We start from the raw sequence: 20,883 nt of genomic DNA, 5'->3' as shown, positions 1-20,883 counted from the left end.
CACCAATTCGTATTAATTATTTAGATTATTCAATGAAGAAAGCAACTGTCCCGTTCCCGTTTCCCGCCAAAAAGCCCTCAAATGACTTGAAACCGGACAGATTTTTTGATTATTTTGTGAAATGTGACGTCACACGAAGCTCAATCATGGCCGCCCGTGTTTCGGGTAATACACAGATAAAATACGCATTCTTATTTTGTAAAAAAAAAATATTTAAAAATTATCTTAATAAAAAAACCTATTGGATATCTGATGGATGGATGGATTTATAGCGGAAATCGGACGTCGTTTAAGAGAGAGTGGAGATGACCCCCGTGCCGGATTGTTCTTGGCGCAAAGGTTGTCCATTGCTGTACAGCGAAGAAATGCGGCTAGTGTAATGGGCACCTTCGCGCCCGGATTAGTCAGGGGCGGGCTTTTTGACGAATGCAGTAAATAGCATTATTTTTGTTAACTATTTATGTAATTCCGTGTTTACATAAGATTTAGTAATTGTATTATTATTTATATTGTATTAAAAAAAAAATTGGATATCTATAATTTTATCAATTATTGCTTAAATGATAAACTACCATAATGACGAACGACAAAGAAGGCAGACTCCACCATCAGATGGGAATAATAAATGCCAAGGAGAGAGAGAGAGAGTTTGCCTATCATGCATAAAATGGTGGACTTACCCCGTGTCTTGTCAAACTGCATGACGTCACAGAGTTCCAGCAGTCTGTCTTCAGCTGGGTAGCCTCTGTACCCCGGCTGACAGCGGTATACCGCGCCGGGACGGGTGACCCCGTTGATGGGGTACGGCTCATCTTCCGGAGCACCCACCAGGATCCTGAAGACAAAAAGATTATGTTAAAATATAAAAAGAAAAATAAATAAGTAACGGCCGCTATAAACGCAGTATGGCCGATCTTCTTATTGTGTGGGTTATGAGGTGGAATACCAGCCTCATCAACCCTGGTGTCAGGGTTATCATTGAGCCGATATAAGTGCAATTTTCAGTGTGCGTCAAGCTAGCGGCCTCAAAAAAAAAATGGGCACGAAAAAATAATTTGACCATACCAAAAAATAGTACTCTTATTGAAAAAAATAGTACCTGTTGTAAAAAAATTAGTACCATCACGGTTCTGGATTTATAGCCATGTTTTATTGCACTTGCTAGCTTGACGGTGAGCGAAATTTGGCGAGAGTTAACAACAAGGTCTTTCGCTTTGATTTAAACGCCAAAAAATAGTATCGAAATAGTACTCACCCCCTGCAAAATACCGAAAGTAGTACTTCAACGGTTCCAAAGTTATAAAGGCAGTTCTTTGATCCCGCTAGCTTGACGTTTTGAAAATACCTATTATCTGGGGAATGCTTGCATACTTCAGTTTGTAACTAATGTCAATAAACTCGTATGAAATAGTACTCCCTACCATCATAATTTGGACCTGATTCTCTTTGTAGAAATATGTCAAAAAGTCATTATAACCTATGTCATACATTTATCAAGACGAGTACAGTCGCGAACAAAATTATTACACATGGTCAAGAATGTTGTCAGATTTCAGTATTTTTCCCCATTTTTGGGTAAAAATTGGTGAAGTGCCAGGGTTGTTAGATGAAAGTAATATCATTGTTGAAACTCTTTGAGTTATTCTACAAATACTGCAAATTGTTTATTAACAAACACTTCGATCCGTAACAAATTCAACATGAAGGTATAAATTATAAAATAAAACAGCAGATTAAAAATGTATTATGATGTATTAAAATCACAGATTGTTTTCGATAAGAACTAGACCCATGCAGCCATTTTCTATTAAAATTTGTGCATATGGGTGTATGCAATAGGAATTTTTTGTAATAGCAGCACTGAAGTGCAAAGAAATGGTAGGGTAGACCTCCAAAATGGCAATACTTACGAATAAATTGTGAGGTTATGTAATTGTCTACGTGACTGTATCAACAACAAATGTATGGCATAGGTTATGATGATTTTTTAAAATTTCTACAAAGAGAATCGGATCAAAATTATGATGGTAGGGAGTACTATTTCATACGAGTTTATTGACATTAGTTACATACTAAAGTATGCAAGCGTTCCCCAGATAATAGGTATTTTCAAAACGTCAAGCTAGCGGGATCAAAGAACTGCCTTTATAACTTTGGAACCGTTGAAGTACTACTTTCGGTATTTTGCAGGGGGTGAGTACTATTTCGGTACTATTTTTTGGCGTTTAAATCAAAGCGAAAGACCTTGTCGTTAACTCTCGCCAAATTTCGCTCACCGTCAAGCTAGCAAGTGCAATAAAACATGGCTATAAATCCAGAACCGTGATGGTACTAATTTTTTTACAACAGGTACTATTTTTTTCAATAAGAGTACTATTTTTTGGTATGGTCAAATTATTTTTTCGTGCCCATTTTTTTTTTGAGGCCGCTAGCTTGACGCACACAATTTTCACTAAAACGATTGGCTCCATTTTGCGTCACCAACGAGATAGCAACTTAGTGGGGGTCATACGGAAGCAATTAATCTAAAATGCTATATTGGAATTTGTCATTTGCGCATATAAAAGTAAGTAAGTAACACAAATAGCAATTCAAATGTGGCTTTTTTGATCTAGAAGGATGTTAAATGACCAAACTGGAGATGTTCTTAGAAAAGGTTCGTGTGACTCTGAACCGGCGTGCGTGTATGAAACGATTGATGAATGTGAAGGAATTCCATAGTCTCTGCTTCCCCCGATGGGAAAAAAGCATATGTTTATGTATGTACGTGGCATTTTTAACCCCGCTGGTGATGTCCCCTGTCTACAACTGCATACTTTATTAGTGGCCCGACTTTGGTGTTCTAGTAAGACGGCTCTTAGTATTTAGGTATAAAATTATGACCCTGATGTAATGAATTTTATTTGAAGGAGAACAGCTCTATATTATAATAAAAAAATATTCTACCACAATGTAAAACATTCCACTTGTCTGATAAGATGTTATTTATCAACAAATGTAATGAAGCATGAAAAATAAATTCCATCCTACAAAGATCTATAGATCTATATCGTTTTTTGTATCCATTCTCGACCGATTGCTTCAATCAAGGAACGCGAAGGAATTTAAGTTTGTTTAAGTCATCGTTTGGAACTTTGGATATCAAAAAAACTTTACCACGAATAGAGATAAAATCTTCTCAAAGGTCAAATTTGATACTAGAAATAACTTAGCATCACGCCAGTATCCGCAAAGAGGTAGGCAGATCTGTATAGTACGCATACACTCACTCCTCGGCAGATGTGTTTTGTAGCTAGGGTAGGCAAAGAGAGGTTTGTAGCTAGCTATGTTTAAGTCCCATGTCCCATTTGGCTGATCGCCAGATTGTCCGAAAGTAAGATGATCCGTGCTTCGGAAGGCACGTTAAGCTGTTGGTCTCTGTTACTACTTACTGATGTAAGTAAGTAGTTGTTATGTGAGCCATGTTGCCTTTGGCGGCTCAATAGTAACCCTGACACCAGGGTTGATGAGGTTGGTATTCCACCTCACAGCCCACACGATAAGAAGAGAAGAAAATACAAACAAATCAACAGCCACATTAATAAATAGCAATCGTGAAGCCGTCATCGGCGTCGCAAGCGTACGGCCAATAGAAACGGGTCAAACAATCGCGGCTGGCGGCTCGCCAGCGATGCAAATAGACCAGGGTTCAACCCCGGCCGCGCCAATGGGTTCTATACGCGTATCACTGACTCAGGCGACTGTTTACAATACGATTAGATGTTACGTCTACGAACCGGCTTAGTAACGGAGTTATACAGACACGCTTCACGCCTGTACTTCTTATCGGGGTAGGTAGGCATACTAGCATGGCATCGATTGGCTATTAGCGCTGCCGAACTATTCAAAGTTTGACTAACCTAACCTAGTGAGGTTAGTTACTAATAGTAAATAAAAGGTGTTAGTGACATCGTAAACTGGGAGGACGATTCAGACCATGATTCTGAGTTAATATTTTTTTAATTTTTGTATAAATTTGGCGTGTGATCCTGTCGATTATCCGTCCTTTTCCTTTTTGGCGGATAAAAAAATACAGGTAAAACTTAATAAAATAAACTTAGATGGTGTGTACTCAAATCAGCATCAGTATTGATATAAATGAGTTATTCATACTATCGATTCTTAGTCCTAACAATAGTATAGATGATTTTCAAGGTCAACTATCGATAGCCAAACTACACAGGGTGTTAGTGTCATCGTAACGAAAACTTTGAGGGGGACGGTTCAAACCATGACTATGATTTCCTGTCGGAAAAGTCGTGAATATTTTTGATTTTTTTCAGTTCCATACTTTTGCCCCTTCAGCTTTTTTTTTAGAAGAGCTTACATGGAACAGATTAAAGAAAAGGTTAACGTCGTGTCTTATAGGGAAGTCAAGGAATTGGCCTTTGATAGACTGGAATGGAAAATGCTGCACCGACAAGAGCGTGGCTCTTAAGTTGATAATGATTACTTTTGCGACAGAAAATTGATTGATATCAACTCAGAATCATGGTCTGAAACACCCTCAAACTTTTTCGTTACGATATCACTAACACCCTGTATGGTGAATGAGTATACATCTGGTTTCTGAATCTGTCTGGTTTCTAGGTCACGGTCCGTCGGCAACCCACTTCATATTTTGGGTCACGAGTGTGAAATCGGGAAACTTGAGAAACCACGTCGAACGTCTGTTTGGCACAAAGTTCCTTGTCCAATTCCTTGTTGCACAGTTGGCTCGACCTTTATAGACGGTGATACGACTCATCACCTATCACGTCTAACAGAAAGCTCGGTGAGGTGTGGGTACGAGTACTTAGTCCATCTTGCTATGTATCTCTGACTACCCTAATTGGGATATCGTCGTGAGTCGTGAGCATATGTTGTTATAATATTCATTTGCTACTCCAAATCATTCTCTAAATGATACTCGGAATTAATATCACAATAAAAACACAAAGTTTGACTCTAAACGATCAAGATTAACAAATCCGTCATCAGTGGAGTTCAAAGCTCCACCTCTGCTAACACCACCTGAGGTGTCGCCAGAAATATCCCCCCTTCCGTCGCTAGAAATAACGCCGTCCACTCCTGCGCACGTCCGCTCGCTTTCATGTCATTTCGATACCAACAGTCATGCGTTTTGAATATCGTGATACATACATAGACGTATACGAGTCTTGTTTTTATTTAGTTAAGTATAGTTAGTACAGGAATGTCGTGAACCAACTAAGAGATAGGGTTTTGTTGAATGCAAATGTCATTTTTCTAAAAGGCGCATAAGTGGTTTTCACGCGCGAAAAAACTCTTTAGTCTATGGTTTTCACGATATGGCGAATGACGTTATGCCAACATTGTTGTAGCTAAAGACATGAGATACGGAAAAAAAGAAAAAAAAACATTTTTTTATTGCATCAAGAACATTTTCAATAATAAAATAACATAACATATTAATAACCAAACATTACGCCTGTGTCCCTAGGGGTCCCCACACGAGAGTATGCACCTCTGACTACCCCAATAATATGCTAATTTCCAACTAGTCAAATCAGTTACTTTTTACTAAACGTCAAAACACGAAAGTACTACGGAATTTCTATGAAAAAGCACACTGTGACGTCATAGAAAAATATGATAAAATCTCTCGTAATTCGTGCAAGCTAAGTAATTCCGAGTGAACCCATTTCCCATGATTTTAATAATCATCATCTCCCCAGCTCTAGCCCGTTTTTCACAGGATCCGTTAACCTAGCCTAAAGATATGACAGGTCCGGTTTTTAAAGAAGAGACTGCCTGTCTGTTACTATTTTAATAATCCATAGCAAAAAATAACTTCTATGCTGTTCTGGGAGCAAATAAAAAAACATAGAACACGTTCAGCTGCTTGTCTTCCCGGGCATGTCGTAAAAACCGACAGAGGGATTGCGTCCTCTAACATGATGGACTAATGTTATGGGCGATAGGCTGATCCCTTATCACCATAAGGTTCATCATATCCATCTTAGGACTTCGTATCAACAGTGGCTGCAAGTTGTCTTTGATTACTTGTGGCTCTGCCCACCCCATTTGGGATTACGGGCGTGAGTTTATGTATGTATGTATGCATAGCAAAAAATAAAAATAATTAAACAAGGTATAATATTAACAATATAATTCCTTTCAACCAACCATCATAAGACATACATACATAAACTCACGCCTATTTCCCACCGGGGTAAGCAGAGACTATAGAATTCCATTTGCTTCGATCCTGACACACTTCTCTTGCTTCCTCCACATTCATCAATCTCTTCATACACGCACGCCATTATAAAATAAAACATTAACGAATGTACAGATTTTCGAATGTACAATATTTTTGGACCTACATAATTACGAGATGCTTACCTAATTTATGCAAAAATTTTAGCGCCACGTCAACACAGAACCCTCGAGCAACAACTCATCAACCTCCAGATGACGCCAGGGTTTCGTAACAACATAAAAAAAAACCTAAAAACAACCAGGTGCTTGGCACTCGGCCATCATGACTCACACCTGCCGACGAACCCTAATTTTGCCAACCCGCATCATTTATGAAACGGACACTGACTTCTGATCGAATCACCTGTCCACGGCTGTGGTTGGACTCACGATCCGGAGGCCCCGGGTTCGAATCCTGGTGGGGACATATCACAAAAATCACTTTGTGATCCCTAGTTTGGTTATGACATTACAGGCTGATCACCTGATTGTCCGAAAGTAAGATGATCCGTGCTTCAGAAGGCACGTTAAGCCGTTGGTCCCGGTTACTACTTACTGATGTAAGTATGTACGTATAGTCGTTACATGAGCCATGTCAGGGGCCTTTGGCGGCTCACTAATAACCCTGATACCAGGGTTGATAAGGTTGGTATTCCTCACAACCCACATGATAGAAGAAGAATAATTTGCATACGAACGTAATGAGTCTTTCGACATATAATTTTCTAATAACAGTTCTTACTTTCTTAGCCAGTTTCCAAAGGCAATCTCCTAATTAACTGCAATTAAGGACTTAACTCTACGGGGAGCATAATAAAATTATGATTTTCTCTTTAATATCCAAGTTTTTATCTAAACTAGTTGCCTTGTGCAATAAAAAACGTACTTCCTCGATTTCTAGGACATTTAAAAGCTCAACCAAATCTTATATATGCAGATGTTGCTGATATATTTTTAAGTTTAATTTGCCTAACAGCCTCCGTGGCCTAGTGGTTAGAGTTGGGCTCACGATCTGGAGGTCCGGGTTCGATTCCCGATGGGGACATTGTCGAAATCGCTTTTAAAGACTGTCCTTTGTTTGGTAAGGACTTTTCAGGCTTGAATCACCTGATTGTCCGAAAAAAGTAAGATTTCGTGCTTCGGAGGGCACGTTAAGCCTTTGGTCCCGCCTATTAGCCGTAAAAAGCCGCATTGGAGCAGCGTGGTGGAGTATGCTCAATACCCCCTCCGGTTGATTGAGGAGAGGCCTGTGCCCAGCAGTGGGACGTATATAGGCTGTTTATGTATGTTATGTTATGTTGCCTAACTTACATTGTAAACATATATCATAATCCCGGATCGGCGTCTAAACCACTTCGTCTTGTTATCGTGTGGGTTGTGAGGTGGATTACCAACCCCATCAACCCTGGTGTCGGGGTTATTATTGGGCCGCCAAAGACCCCTCACATGGTTCATGTAACGACTACATATACTTACATTTATATACTTACATTAGAAAGTAGTAACAGCCGCTGCGGTCCAGTGGTTGAGCGTTGGGCTCACGATCCGGAGGCTCCGGGTTCGAATCCCGGTGGGGATATATCACAAAAACAAAGCTCATGTGAAGCTTACTTTATGTAAAAAAGCTTATTATAATATTAATGACTACCTAAATGATAAAAATGTCTGGTATTGAGTGTGTTCCTCTAGTTATTAAATAACTTGTAATGTATATCCTCATTGGTTTTTAAAAGATGTGTTGCTGTTGCAGTTTCTTGTCATTTCTTCTCCTCAGCCATAACGCCTTGCGAAATGACGTAAATTCAAAAATGTTACATAGACCTTCAACAAGTTTATCCATGATAATTACGTTGAATAAATGATTCTTATTTCTGATTCTGATTTCTGATTTCAACTACAAAAACATACATTTTATAATTATGACAACTAATGGTTCATAATTTCACCACTTTTTACAAATGATTCGCTGGGCTCAGTGACTGCACTTTTGCTCTTTTTTTGTACCTCTGACTACTCCAATTTGGATATAGTCGTGGGCATATATTATGTACAGTCATGAGCAATATAATATACCCACTTTAGGACTCTGTCGCACTAACATATTTGACATTTAGTGCGACTTACAGTTCAATTTGTCAAAAAAGTTAATGCGACATGGTACCCAAGTGTATACATATTAATGCTCGTGACCGTACTCGCCCAGTACATACTAACGTTACAAACACAACAACACCACGTCCCCTTCGCCATGCGTGTCCCTATATAAAATCGTAAGTAATAAAGGCATTTCCGAGTGACCGTACAAGGCAGCCCGTGACGAATCCCGGAAAGTGCCGCGACGAGCCGCATAGTGCCGCAAAGTGCCGCCAGTGTTGCCATTTCAGCCAATTTGTCGCTAGAGCTGGCGGATTTTCAATGGTTTTACGGATTTTAGGCGGATTTTTTATTGTTTTTTTTTTCCAAATTACGATGTCAAACTAAATATTCATCATGTAAGTATTGGAATGTAAAATTCAAACGGCAGTAATATCGAGATCGAAATCTTCGAATAAGACATTAATGTGAGCAAAAAATAATACAAGCTTGATTAATTTACCAAAATATGTGTGAATATATGATATTTTCTTTTTTATTCCAGTACTTACAATTATTTTATAATTAAATAGTACGTTTTTATCACTTGTGAAAGTTTAATAGTGTTGATGATGATTAGAGGAATTATTGAAATGTTTTCCTTACGTCAAAAATTAAATTCATCGATGGCAACACTGAGTCCCGCGAAGGGACATAAGGGCCTGCAAATTGCCGGAACCGGGTTGTGCCCTCAAGCTACGGGCAGCGAGATAAGGCAATGTTTAAGCTATGTTTACGGCTCGCCTGATAATGTTGTTAGGGTAGATTTTAGGTTCTCTATTTTTACGCATAAATTTTTATGTAATAATTTACCATGGCATAATGTTACTTGTCCTATTATTAGTTACGCATAGTATTAATTTGTCATAACTTTTTAAGCATAATTTTGAAACTCATAACTACTATAAGCATAATAATTAATGACAATAATGATATATAAGCATAATTATTATAAGCATAACAACTTTACTCCGAATAAGAAAAGTTTTGGCACAACTTTGAACATTTCCGAAACTTACTTTTTCCTTGGCTGCATTTGGTTCATGATTGTGACTTTTTATATTTTTTGACTCTATTTCATGCTGTTGGTCAGCATACTTTTCGTGTGTAAGATAAACATGTTGGCGGCGTAGTGGTGTTCTTATTGCGTGGTTAGATTATATGAATATAAGTATTAACAATTAGGGACTTTCCCGGCTACGTTCCCCCAAAAAACTATAGATGGCGCTGTACAGATTTAACGTAATAATTATCTATTCTCTCATTGCTCGGCTAAATGATTACCTATTTAAAATATAATTAAATAATCAATAATTATAGAAAATAAATGAATTCAAGATATAAGTAACATGGAACCTACGCGTAGGGCCTGTACGTAAATATGGGTGGGCCGGCATCCGTGGTCCAGTCCCGGGCTCAGGTCCCAGGTTCGAATCCCGGCGGAGCTCGACGACGCGAATCGGTTTAAAGTAGATCGTACATGGTCAATCAATATACGAATATTTGATGCATGCAAGTAGAACTAGGGAAATAAAAACAAATCATAGATACGTAAACGCACACCTATTCCGCACCTCTATGGAATTCCATTTGCTTCGATCCTGACACACTTCTCTTGCTTCCTCCACATTCATCAATCGTTTCATACACGCACGCCGGTTCAGAGTAGATCGTACTAAACCTTTTTAAAGACATCGCCAATTTGGTCAGTGTCTTTCTAGGTATTCTCTGCCGGCCTTTCCAACATTCTTATTCAATCTAATAAATCATTCATTATGCAAGTATCTAAAGAAAAAAATTAAAAGAAACATGCACAGGAATACATTACAGAGTAAGGTATATGGTATACCAATATGATCAAAGTTGGGTCCGTGACCATCTGTGGAATTAAGAATGCGTGTCTAATAGGGCATACGACTCGCCTGTGACCTCGCCGTGCCAAATTGAGGAGCCACAAGTAACTCTGTGGGTCGGATTATCGACTTAGAGTAGATGTAATTATGACTAGGTATAGTAGTAAGTAGTAACTTGAAGAGAAGAATTTTTTTTTGTAAAGATGCCAGCGAATCGAAATTCTTCCGCGTCAAAGGCGCTGACAAATTTTTCACTTTTATTTACGTTTTTTTTTTTAAATAATTATGCCAATTGGGTAGTGTTCTAGGTCAGAGATAAATTATAAAATTCTGATTAGGTACCAAATAAAGACAAAGAAAGGTGACAAAAACGTTTTCTTTTTTTTCTATATAATTTATTTATGAATTTTAATTAACAAAAATGTAATAATAAGTGCGACATTTTGTCACTTTTTCTATGACGTCACAGTGTGCTTTTTCATACAAATTCCATAGTTTCGTGTTTTGACGTTTAGTAAAAAGTAACTGATTTGATGCACCTTACATCTGCGCCTACGCCAAAATATATATGGAAATATAACTAATTCCACATCTTCAATAACTCTCCTTTTTGCTTCACCGCAGTCGGGTAGAATCGTAGTAATTATCATAGATAATCTTGTTAAAGGTCAATTTAACATTTTTGAATCTACGTCATTTCGCAAGGTGTTATGACTGAGGAAAAGAAATGACAAGAAACTGCAACAGCAACACATCTTTTAAATCAATGTAGGCATTACAAGTTATTTAATAACTAGAGAAACACATTTAATACCACGCATTAGTATCATTTAGGTAATCTTCAATCTTATAATAAGCTTTTTTACATAAACTTCACACAAGCTTTAAATTAATTTTCTGATAAATTCAAAATACTGTTTGTATTTTATTGTAAAAACGTAGACATAATCCCAAAAAAGATGAATTTAATGTAAAAACTCAAAGGCGAAAAACGAACATTACATTAAGCGGCGGGCCCCCAAAGGCCATCAAACACAAAACAAAATACGATCACATGCATTTCACAACATTACTAAGAATGCTCTACAACCGAAGTCAATCAAGCCATTCCTTACATCAGAGAGGTCGGGGGCAACGCAGGCGATGACTTGAGATATACGCTTGTTGGGCCAATCGTTGGGCCAACTTTGTGCTCTTGTGTGTTTGTTGGCCGATACTGTTTAAGTCTAAGTTAGTTAAGTCAAATTTATTCATATTTCTTTATTTTAATGGCTGATATGCATGTAGCTGTGAGGATATGCGCAGAATAGGAGTTTGTCTTAATTTTTTTTTAATTATTATTTGTCCGGTTAATTGAGGGGTAAATAGGCTGTCTATGTAAGTATGTCAAGTATTTATTATTTATAAATAGCTTTTTTAATGGTTTCATTGAACTCGTTTTTACTTATTCTATTTTCTCCCTCTAGTTAACGTCTATTAAGTAGGTAGGTACCCCTTAGTCGTGATTTTCTGGTTCTGGATTTGTTTTTTGTTGTTGTTGCACATCCCGTTTTTTTGCCTGGAAGAAATTGCTTCAGAGCAATAAGGCCGCCCATTTGTACTGTTGCTAAATGTTTGTATGTTTTATTGGTGTGCAATAAAGTATATTTGATTTGATTTTGATATTAAAACTGTACCTATTAAACACATTCATAATAGCGTCATGCGTCGCCTTATCTTACTCACCGGTAAAAAAGACTTATCACATCAAATTTTTCTTCTATGTTTTCTAGACTTGGGCCAACTTAGCCCAAAATTGGCCCAACATTGACCAACATTGAACCTCATCACATGGTATTGTTCTTAACAATGGGAACTCCCATCTAGTACAACAGACCAACATCAATTATTCTTATGTCAATGCGTATTGTATGCTATTAATTTCACATTTACCTTAGCTGAGTAAGCGTTAGTAATCCAGTTCTTCGTAATGTAATCAATTATTATCATTTACAATGAAACTGTTTATTAATACAGGAAAATAAATAATATTGTATATTGTCTTATCAGTTGTTGAATTTGTTGCGTGCTTATTGATGACTCAGATGTATATAATCTTCTTCGTCTATCGTGTGAGGTGGATTATCAACCTCATTAACCCTGACAGGGTTATTGCTGAGGCCTTACAAAAGACAAACTAAAAACTGTCTGCTGCAAGATCCATAAGTAAGTATATCAATGCAATTGGTCGTGCTAATTGTGTCGAGTTAGCAGACAGTCCACGCGTCATTATTCTTCATACAGATGAATCACGAGGTGAATCCTCCCAATCAAGTCGATGACTCGGTTCAGGTGACTGTAAGTGTTTTCTGGGTAGCAAATTATTTGTATACACCTTATAAGGTATTTCTTCGGTTTTGGAGATTGCTTGTTTTTGTACTCTTCAAGACCCAGATACCGACCCTGCCGGCGTAGACGACGATTTCCCTTATTCAGCGCTTAACTCTACCGGTCCACTATTCTAATTAATCCTCTCCTATGACGCCCTGAGCCTTGGCTTGCGCACTAGGCCCTCACCCCTGTTGCCTGTTGTCGTAAATTTTATACCAGGTGAGAGCCCTCATCGCTCCTCAATTGTCTGGCCAAGTAGTTGATGCCATGTGCGGCAAATCTACAAAAACCACGTCAAAAATATTTTTAACAACATTGAGCAAAAATTGTTTCACATAAGAGACGATTCTATTAGATACTGTTGTATGTATAACGCGTGACGTCACGCGTCCCTATTGCCATTTCTTTCTAGGTCCCTGATTTCGAATGGCTGTAACTATTCCATTTTTAACTGATTACTTTTTTTTAGTTTATTAGGTTTACCAATAGTTACAACATTATTACTACGCTTATTCAACAAACATAGGTATTATTCTAAATGCGTAACCAATTAAAGGTAAACACAGCTAACAATTTTTATAAACTTATCAAGTAACTGATAGAAAATAAGTCGATATCTTTGAAGTGATTGTTGTAGGTTAAAATCATTCGACTAATAACGGAATTTTTGCCATAATTAGTGGAATGTAAAGGGGTAATTGCGAATTTGTTTTCACAGCACATCGCTATTGTAAAACTATACTTAATAGAATACTATTTTTTTATATTTTGATTTGATCAACAACCTTTTAATGAAAAATAATTTGACTTAACTGCGCGGACACTACGCATCAAACATCGACACTCAAGAACATCTTTCAAGAATAGAATTTGATACCTGTTGCATTTAACTTAGATAAGGCTGTATAATGTTTAGTAACAGGCTCGCTATTATCAGATTGTGTTTACCAGATACGAAGTGTTGCTCCACGGGAATGTGAACAAAGGTGCGCTTGCGCATGCTAGCGATAAGGAAGCAATTCAGTGAGATATCACCTCGGTAGAGGTGTTCATCTATTAAGAATAAAAGTGGACTCAGTATGTTGCCTTGAGGTACTTACTTGGCTTTATTTGAGATTATTTTTCTTAGTTATCTATTACTATTGAGTAGTTGTGTACTCAACGTTACGTAGAAGCCTTGCCCAGGGATTCGGGTGAACACCTCAACATTTGCAGAGACAGAAATGGGAGCAATCGGCACGGTAATGCAGGGCGGAAGGGGCAAGTCACAGGGACTGTAACCAGGAACTTGACAGAGGGCAGCAGTAGCTGTCAGTATTATTCAGAGGCGGAAGCGAAGGGTCCTAGTACGACTTTGAAATAGACTACTCGGGGCGCCATCCCACTCGCGTCAGACAGAGTACTGCGGGGCGGAAGGCAAGAGGGAAACCACTGCCCTATTTTTCCATAAAAAATAGCATGGAGAATGCTTCACCGACAAGAGCGTGGCTCTTAAATTAGTGATGGTGATGACTTATGTTATAAAATTACTTCTATATTGATTTAGTTTACAAGTAAACTTATGTCTAACAAGAGATTTCTTCCAGCTGACCTATATTACGTACCAAATCAATCTAAAAATAAACCATTACCAAACATCTATTGATGTTATATTATAATGTATCTATGAATTGCGTGACCATCTTTCAATAATTATTATTACCGATCAAAAGGAAATATTCGTTCAATGACAAAGGGTCAATAATAATCAGAAGGCATTAGACCACCCAGTAGACAAGACTTAAATTCCTAAACGTCAAGTATTAAGATATTATTTCTCCACACGATCTATTCAGCTTCAACAAACATAAGTCAAGACATATAACTCCATCTTTAATGCTTATAAATTCTCTTGTCTTTGCTATAAACCTAAAACCAACTATCTGGTCGGATGCGTGATTTGCATGGCAATGGGCCCGACGCATCCACGATGTTCTTACTCTATGCAAAACAGACTTTGTGGCGTGCCGACAGGTGGCCCAAATACGGGCGACGTTAGCAACTTATGGATGCGACTTGAATTTGTAAATGAATGGTTTTGGAAAGTTGCTATTACCGTTTTGACAGCGTTTTTTTTATATTTCTGTTATTCTTCTTCTATCGTGTGGGTTGTGAGGTGGATTACCAACCCCATCAACCCTGGTGTCAGGGTTATTATTGAGTTATTACTCATATAACGACTACTAACAGCTTAACGTGCCTTCCGAAGCACGGATCGTCGTTTCTGTTATTGATACATCATTTAAGCGTGTATATTTAATTACATCTTGCGATGCATGTAGTTGCACACAAGTCTGCCTACCCCATTAATGAAATATAGTCGTGGTGTATGTTATATAATATGTTATAATAACTAGAATGGAGGTTTTTCTTGCAGCTTTTTTTCCCCGGCTATACAGGTTGAGAGAATCTGCAGTCGTTTTAGGCGGATGAAACGTTCGTTATGTAAAAAATTACGATTCAAAGTGTAACTACGTTACCTATTGAATAAAGATATTTTTGAATTTGGATATGATAAAGATTTAACTGTACTTATTCTGACATTTATATGGCTTGTTACTGTTACGAAGAGTTGTATACGAAGTTTTTGATAAACGAAGGGTTAACATTGTGATCGATCAGAGATTGCAAGGCTTCAATTAATTAGGTACGTTTTGTCGCATAACACATCATCTTAAGTCGGACAAATTCAGGACGTTGCGAGGCAAGCTGTTGCCGCCCTTCGTATTTCGCATTAACCTCCGTAGTAGAGTAGTTGAGCGTTGGGCTCACGATCCGGAGGTCCCGGGTTCGAATCCTGGTGACCCGACAAAAATTACTTTATGATCTAGTTTAGTTAGAACATTGCAGGCTGATCACCCGATTGTCCGAAAATAAGATGATCCGCGGTACGGAAGGCACGTTAAGCCGTTGGTCCCGTTTACTACTTACTGATGTTAGTACGTAGTCATTACAATAGCCATGTCAGGGGCCTTTGGCGGCACAGTAATAACCATGACACCAGGGTTGTGAGGTGGATTACCAACCTCATCAACCCGATAGAAGAACCCTGTAGTAACCCTGACACTAGGCTGATGAGGTCGGTCATTAACCTCACAATATAGAAGAATATTAAAAAGGAAGACGTTAATAAGAAATCTGCGGTTTCCAAATCCACAACAAAAGTATGACGTGCCTTATTTATTACTGGTTATATCATCTTACACAAGAGATAAGAGACAACAGATACCAACAGTGGGTTATACCTATTTGTGCAGTTATCGTACAATCACCCATCGCCGGCGCTGCTTCCGTCTGCCGAAGTGTGCAATCTTCTCATTGAGACAATCAGCAAGGAATCGGAGATCATGCGGGAGCGCGGGCGCAAACACTAATAAACTAATCTTTGTTTATATTGTATAACATTCCATAACTTAACTTGTACTGCTCTCGTTGAAGTTATAGCTTGATACAATGTTTCTGTCTACTTTCTTGTCTATCAAATGCCAATTCTTTCACTTCCTTATAAGACACGACGTTCACCTTCTCTTCGATCTGTTCCATGTAAGCTCTTCTTGGTCTTCCCCTTCATCTCTTTCCTCGTTGGTTCCCTTCCATGATGTTTTTAAAAATTCGTCGTGTCTTATTAAGTGTCCAATCATCTTGCCTCTTCTATCCTCAATATTCCAATCTATCTTTAATATTTGCGTCTTTTCCCTTACTCTTACTAGCACTTCCTGATTTGTAACCCTTTCAGTCCAACTTATTCTATCCATCCTCCTCCAACACCACATTTCAAAGACCTCTAGTTCTCTAGACACGAAATTATACATGGCATAAAATTTCTGTTATAAGGGAAATCTAAAATAAGATTTTTTTAAGTTTTTTTTTGAGGTTTCTTTACAACCGTTGCTGTGGATTTACCTCTAAAAGCTGATCATTATATTAATTAGCTGTTACTCCAAGGGCCACCATGGTGTCCCAGTGGGGCATGGCCCTAATAGTGAAGCAACAAAAACATTGAAGTTAAAATCAGTTACAAATACACATTGACAGACCATATGGCATCTAAACAATACCAGAAGCGTTGGTAGCAATCCATAGTAAAAATGTCTTGCGCAACGCAACTTATGCAAATGTCAGAGAAAGTGCGCGTAGGACGATTTTTATTACAACTCGTGTGGTTTGCGCAGGCGGCAGTATGGCGATCTACAGATAAGATCGGAAGTAGAGCAGAGAAAACATAAACACATAGTGTTTGCCTGGCGGTTATTGTTCTTCTTATTTCGTAATGTAGATATAAGTTTTCTTGTTAACAAAGCAACACGCCTATATCCCCAAAAGGAGTAGGCAGATGTGTATAAATACACCCACTCCTCGCCAGCTAGGATTAAGTCCAATAGAGGACGTGCCTTTTGCCATTAACCGGGCACAAATCTTGGAAACCACGTGATATGAAATAACATGATTTGATTTCTTTTTTATTTGTTTTTGTTGATTTTTTATTTGTATATGTTTTATATAAGATCTTGCACCGTCCCGCGCCAAATTGTGAAAAATGTTTTCTTGCCAAAGGTTGCCTGGAAGAAATTGCTGCTTAGCAATAAGGCCGTTAGATTGTACTGTATCTTTCGTCCATGTGTGTAAAACTTGTTTTGTATGTTGTGTGCAATAAAGCACATTTTTGTATTTGTATGACTCAAACATAAATTCAAACTCAAAGAGATTTGGAAACCTCGAAGGTAATTTGTTTCTTATGGAATTAATATTTAATGTAATTTTTACAGTGGGTATTAAAGTTTAATGTTCCAAATTCAAATATAATTAATTAAACTTAGGTGTGCGTTTTATTGAACAAAATGTTTTTTACATAACATTATTTTTTACTCTCTGATATCATATTTACTAGTTTAGGGTTATCAGTGGAAACCTGTAATTAGTTTTCAACTGTTATGTTTTTTGTCTACTTTCTGTATTTTATAACTGTTGGTTTTCCTTAAATAAAATAAATAAATAAATATGTTTTTAAAGTATGTATTAAAGAGTATTTAGAATTAAATTCAAAATTCAAAAACATAGGCAACATTGATACATAGGTAACAAAGTTACACTTTGAATCGTCATTTTTTACATAACGGACGTCTCATCCGCCTGAAACTTCTTGCAGCTTCTCACAACCTGTATAGCCGGGAAAAAGATGGTGTAGGTATATTGTGTGAATGTTATTTACAATATTGATTCTAAAATCGTTTCACACACGACAGGGAAAACCGCAAGTGATCAAGTTGTGGTCAACACGCGGTATTCAATTACAAGAATATCGACTGTAAGTATCTGAGAACAATGTCCTAATTTATATTTCAATGGAAAGTGATTTGGAGTCATATTGGGCGCCGTGGTAGCCCAGTTAGTAGAACGCTTGCCTCTCACTTTGAAGTCGCAGGTTCGAATCCAGCACAACCCTAAACCAATGATTGTCGAATTTGTTTTCGAATTTATGTTGGGATCATTGATTATCACGTACTCAGCGGTGAAGGAAAACATCGTGAGGAATACCACATTCCTGAGAAATGCATTTTCGGAGGTATGTTACCTAATCTGTATTGAGCTGGATTTCCCTTCGCGGGTTGGAAGGTCAGACAGGCAGTCGCTTCTGTAAAAACCGGACCTGCCAAACCTTCGGGTTAGGTAAGTGGACTCTGTCGAAACGTCTTATGTATAAAGGCTTAAAGTTCCCTGAGAAAGGAACCCCTTATAGACTTAAGTATGTATTATTATATAACAGTAAAAAATAATATATTTTGTTGGAAAATGGACACAAATCTAATTATTATTTATTATGCTTTTACGGAAGATATTAAGTGAGTCAGAATTGAGGTCAATTATTTTGCTAAAGTGATTTAATAGCTTATCAAATTACATACATACATTTGAATTGTAGCGTTGACAGCGACTTTCCGAACGGCGACCCGCGCTACGGCGACTCTCTTTACCGCGAGTGGCCTTATGGCGCCACTGTGGTGATACATAGGTGAGATATGGTTGTAAGTCTTTACACTTTTATATAAACACCAAAACTAAGCTAGAACCATACCACACTAACTTACTCGGAAGGCTTTCACATGTTTCTCTATCTTAATGAGAATCTACAAAGATCTCATGAAATAATTAGTCGTTTAATCAGAGTTCGAATCCTTCATGATATATATGGTGGAAGTCATAGGAAATTGAGGGTTTCCACAGGCCGTTTTATATCGTGTAGGTTGTGAGGTGGATTACCTCATCAACCCTGGTGTCAGGGTGATTATAGCCACCAAATGCCCCTGACTCATGTAACGACTACTTACTCACATCAGTAAGCAGTAACCGGGACCAACGGCTTAACGTGCCTTCCGAAGCACGATAGAAGAAGTACACCATATTGTTTTTAAATAAGACGTTTTGACAGGGTCCACTTACCTATTCTGAAGGTTTTCAGGTCTGGTTTTTTATAGAAGCGACTGCCTGTCTAACCTTCCAACCGGCGAAGGAAAAGCTAGCCCAACATCACGTGATAATCATTTATAATTCAAACATGAATTCGAAAAAAAATATATAATCTTTGGTTTAAGTCCATGCTGGAATACAACACATCGTGTGTTAAAATTTTGATAGAATCGAAATAGTATACTTTACTAATTACTATGGTCCTGTGGTACGTACAGTCATGATCTTCATTGGTTTTTAAAAGATGTGTTGCTGTTGCAGTTTCTTGTCATTTCTTCTCCTCAGCCATAACACCTTGCGAAATGACGTAAATTCAAAAATGTTACATTGACCTTCAACAAGTTTATCCATGATAATTACGTTGAATAAATGATTCTTATTTCTGATTCTGATTTTGATTTCAACTACAAAACATAAATTTTATAATTATGACAACTAATGGTTCATAATTTCACCACTGTTTACAAATGATTCGCTGGGCTCAGTGACTGCACTTTTACTCTTTGTTTGTACCCCTGACTACTCCAATTTGGATATAGTCGTGGGCATATGTACAGTCATGAGCAATATAATGTACCTACTTTAGGACTCTGTCGCACTAACATATTTGACATTTAGTGAGACTTACAGTTCAATTTTTCAAAAAAGTTAATGTGACATGGTACCAAAGTGTATACATATTAATGCTCGTGACCGTACACCTTGCTTCTCAATTGGGAGGTGCCAGTTCGAACCCCGACTCCGGACTTACACCAATGAGTTATTCATTTCAGGCAATCTTAAGTGCAGTTTTCACGAACACAGTTGACTCGATCTTTATAGACGGCGATATTCACCACCTATCACGTTGGCTTAACATAAAGCTCAGTGAGGAGTGGGTACTTGCTTCATCTTGCGATGGATGTACCTTTAACTACTCCAATTGGGATATAGTTGTGAGCTTATGGGATGTTGGGAAATTTAGTTTTCCGTACTCTTAAACTAATAAGGTTCTCACTAACAACACCCATATGCAGCTCTCTCGTCGAATTAGTTACTCGTAGTCTTTTTCTAAGTTCAAAATAACATCTACAGTCATGAGCAATATAATGTACCTACTTTAGGACTCTGTCGCACTAACATATTTGACATTTAGTGAGACTTACAGTTCAATTTGTCAAAAAAGTTAATGTGACATGGTACCAAAGTGTATAGATATTAATGCTCGTGACCGTACATCCTAAAAAACACAAGTTTATAACTTAATCCACTGCTGATGTATTTACGATGGGTAAAGTTATGGAAATTTATGGCGCAGGCACGATAGGCAGTGTCAGAGAGGGGCAGGGGGCTGGACCACCCGCGCGCATCTTAATATCTATGCGCGCAACTAGCGGCCTTTCAGAACTCTTGCGCAGATTATCATATTATGATGATACTTAGCGGTCTTTAAGTTGTCTATAAAATCATTATTCGCGTTGTAAATACCCAATTATATATAATTATGTATAATCAAGAATCCACACTAAAATTAACATCTTTTTACGACTTTTTATTTTTATTTTCACAAATATCACATAATAACAATTACGACCCTATTAAAAGTAAATCAAATTTGGCGTTCCCGAATCTTATTAAAAAATATTCTATACAAGTACGTAGTGGAACACAGAACCTCTATCTTTTGAAGTCGGTTAACGAACTATCGGTCGGTTAGAATTGGTCGTGTCATATCCAATTTCCATATCTATTGGTCCATAAGCGTGAAGAGCAATAAAAGTGA

The 20,883-nt window shown here is 37.7% G+C and overlaps 1 protein-coding gene across 2 annotated transcripts in view; it reads right to left on the bottom strand.

Moving 5' to 3' along the window:
- Positions 1-20,883, bottom strand: part of LOC126367742 (integrin alpha pat-2) — a 165,452-nt gene that overhangs the window by 110,592 nt on the left and 33,977 nt on the right. For both annotated transcript variants that reach the window (XM_050011445.1, XM_050011446.1), the window contains exon 2: positions 681-835. In XM_050011445.1, the coding sequence (XP_049867402.1) occupies positions 681-835 (155 nt within the window). The remainder of the gene's footprint in view (positions 1-680; positions 836-20,883) is intronic.

This window comes from Pectinophora gossypiella, chromosome 6, assembly GCF_024362695.1.
Source record: "Pectinophora gossypiella chromosome 6, ilPecGoss1.1, whole genome shotgun sequence".
Taxonomy (NCBI): Eukaryota; Metazoa; Arthropoda; class Insecta; order Lepidoptera; family Gelechiidae; genus Pectinophora; species Pectinophora gossypiella.
This window is presented reverse-complemented; position numbering and strand designations above follow the sequence as displayed.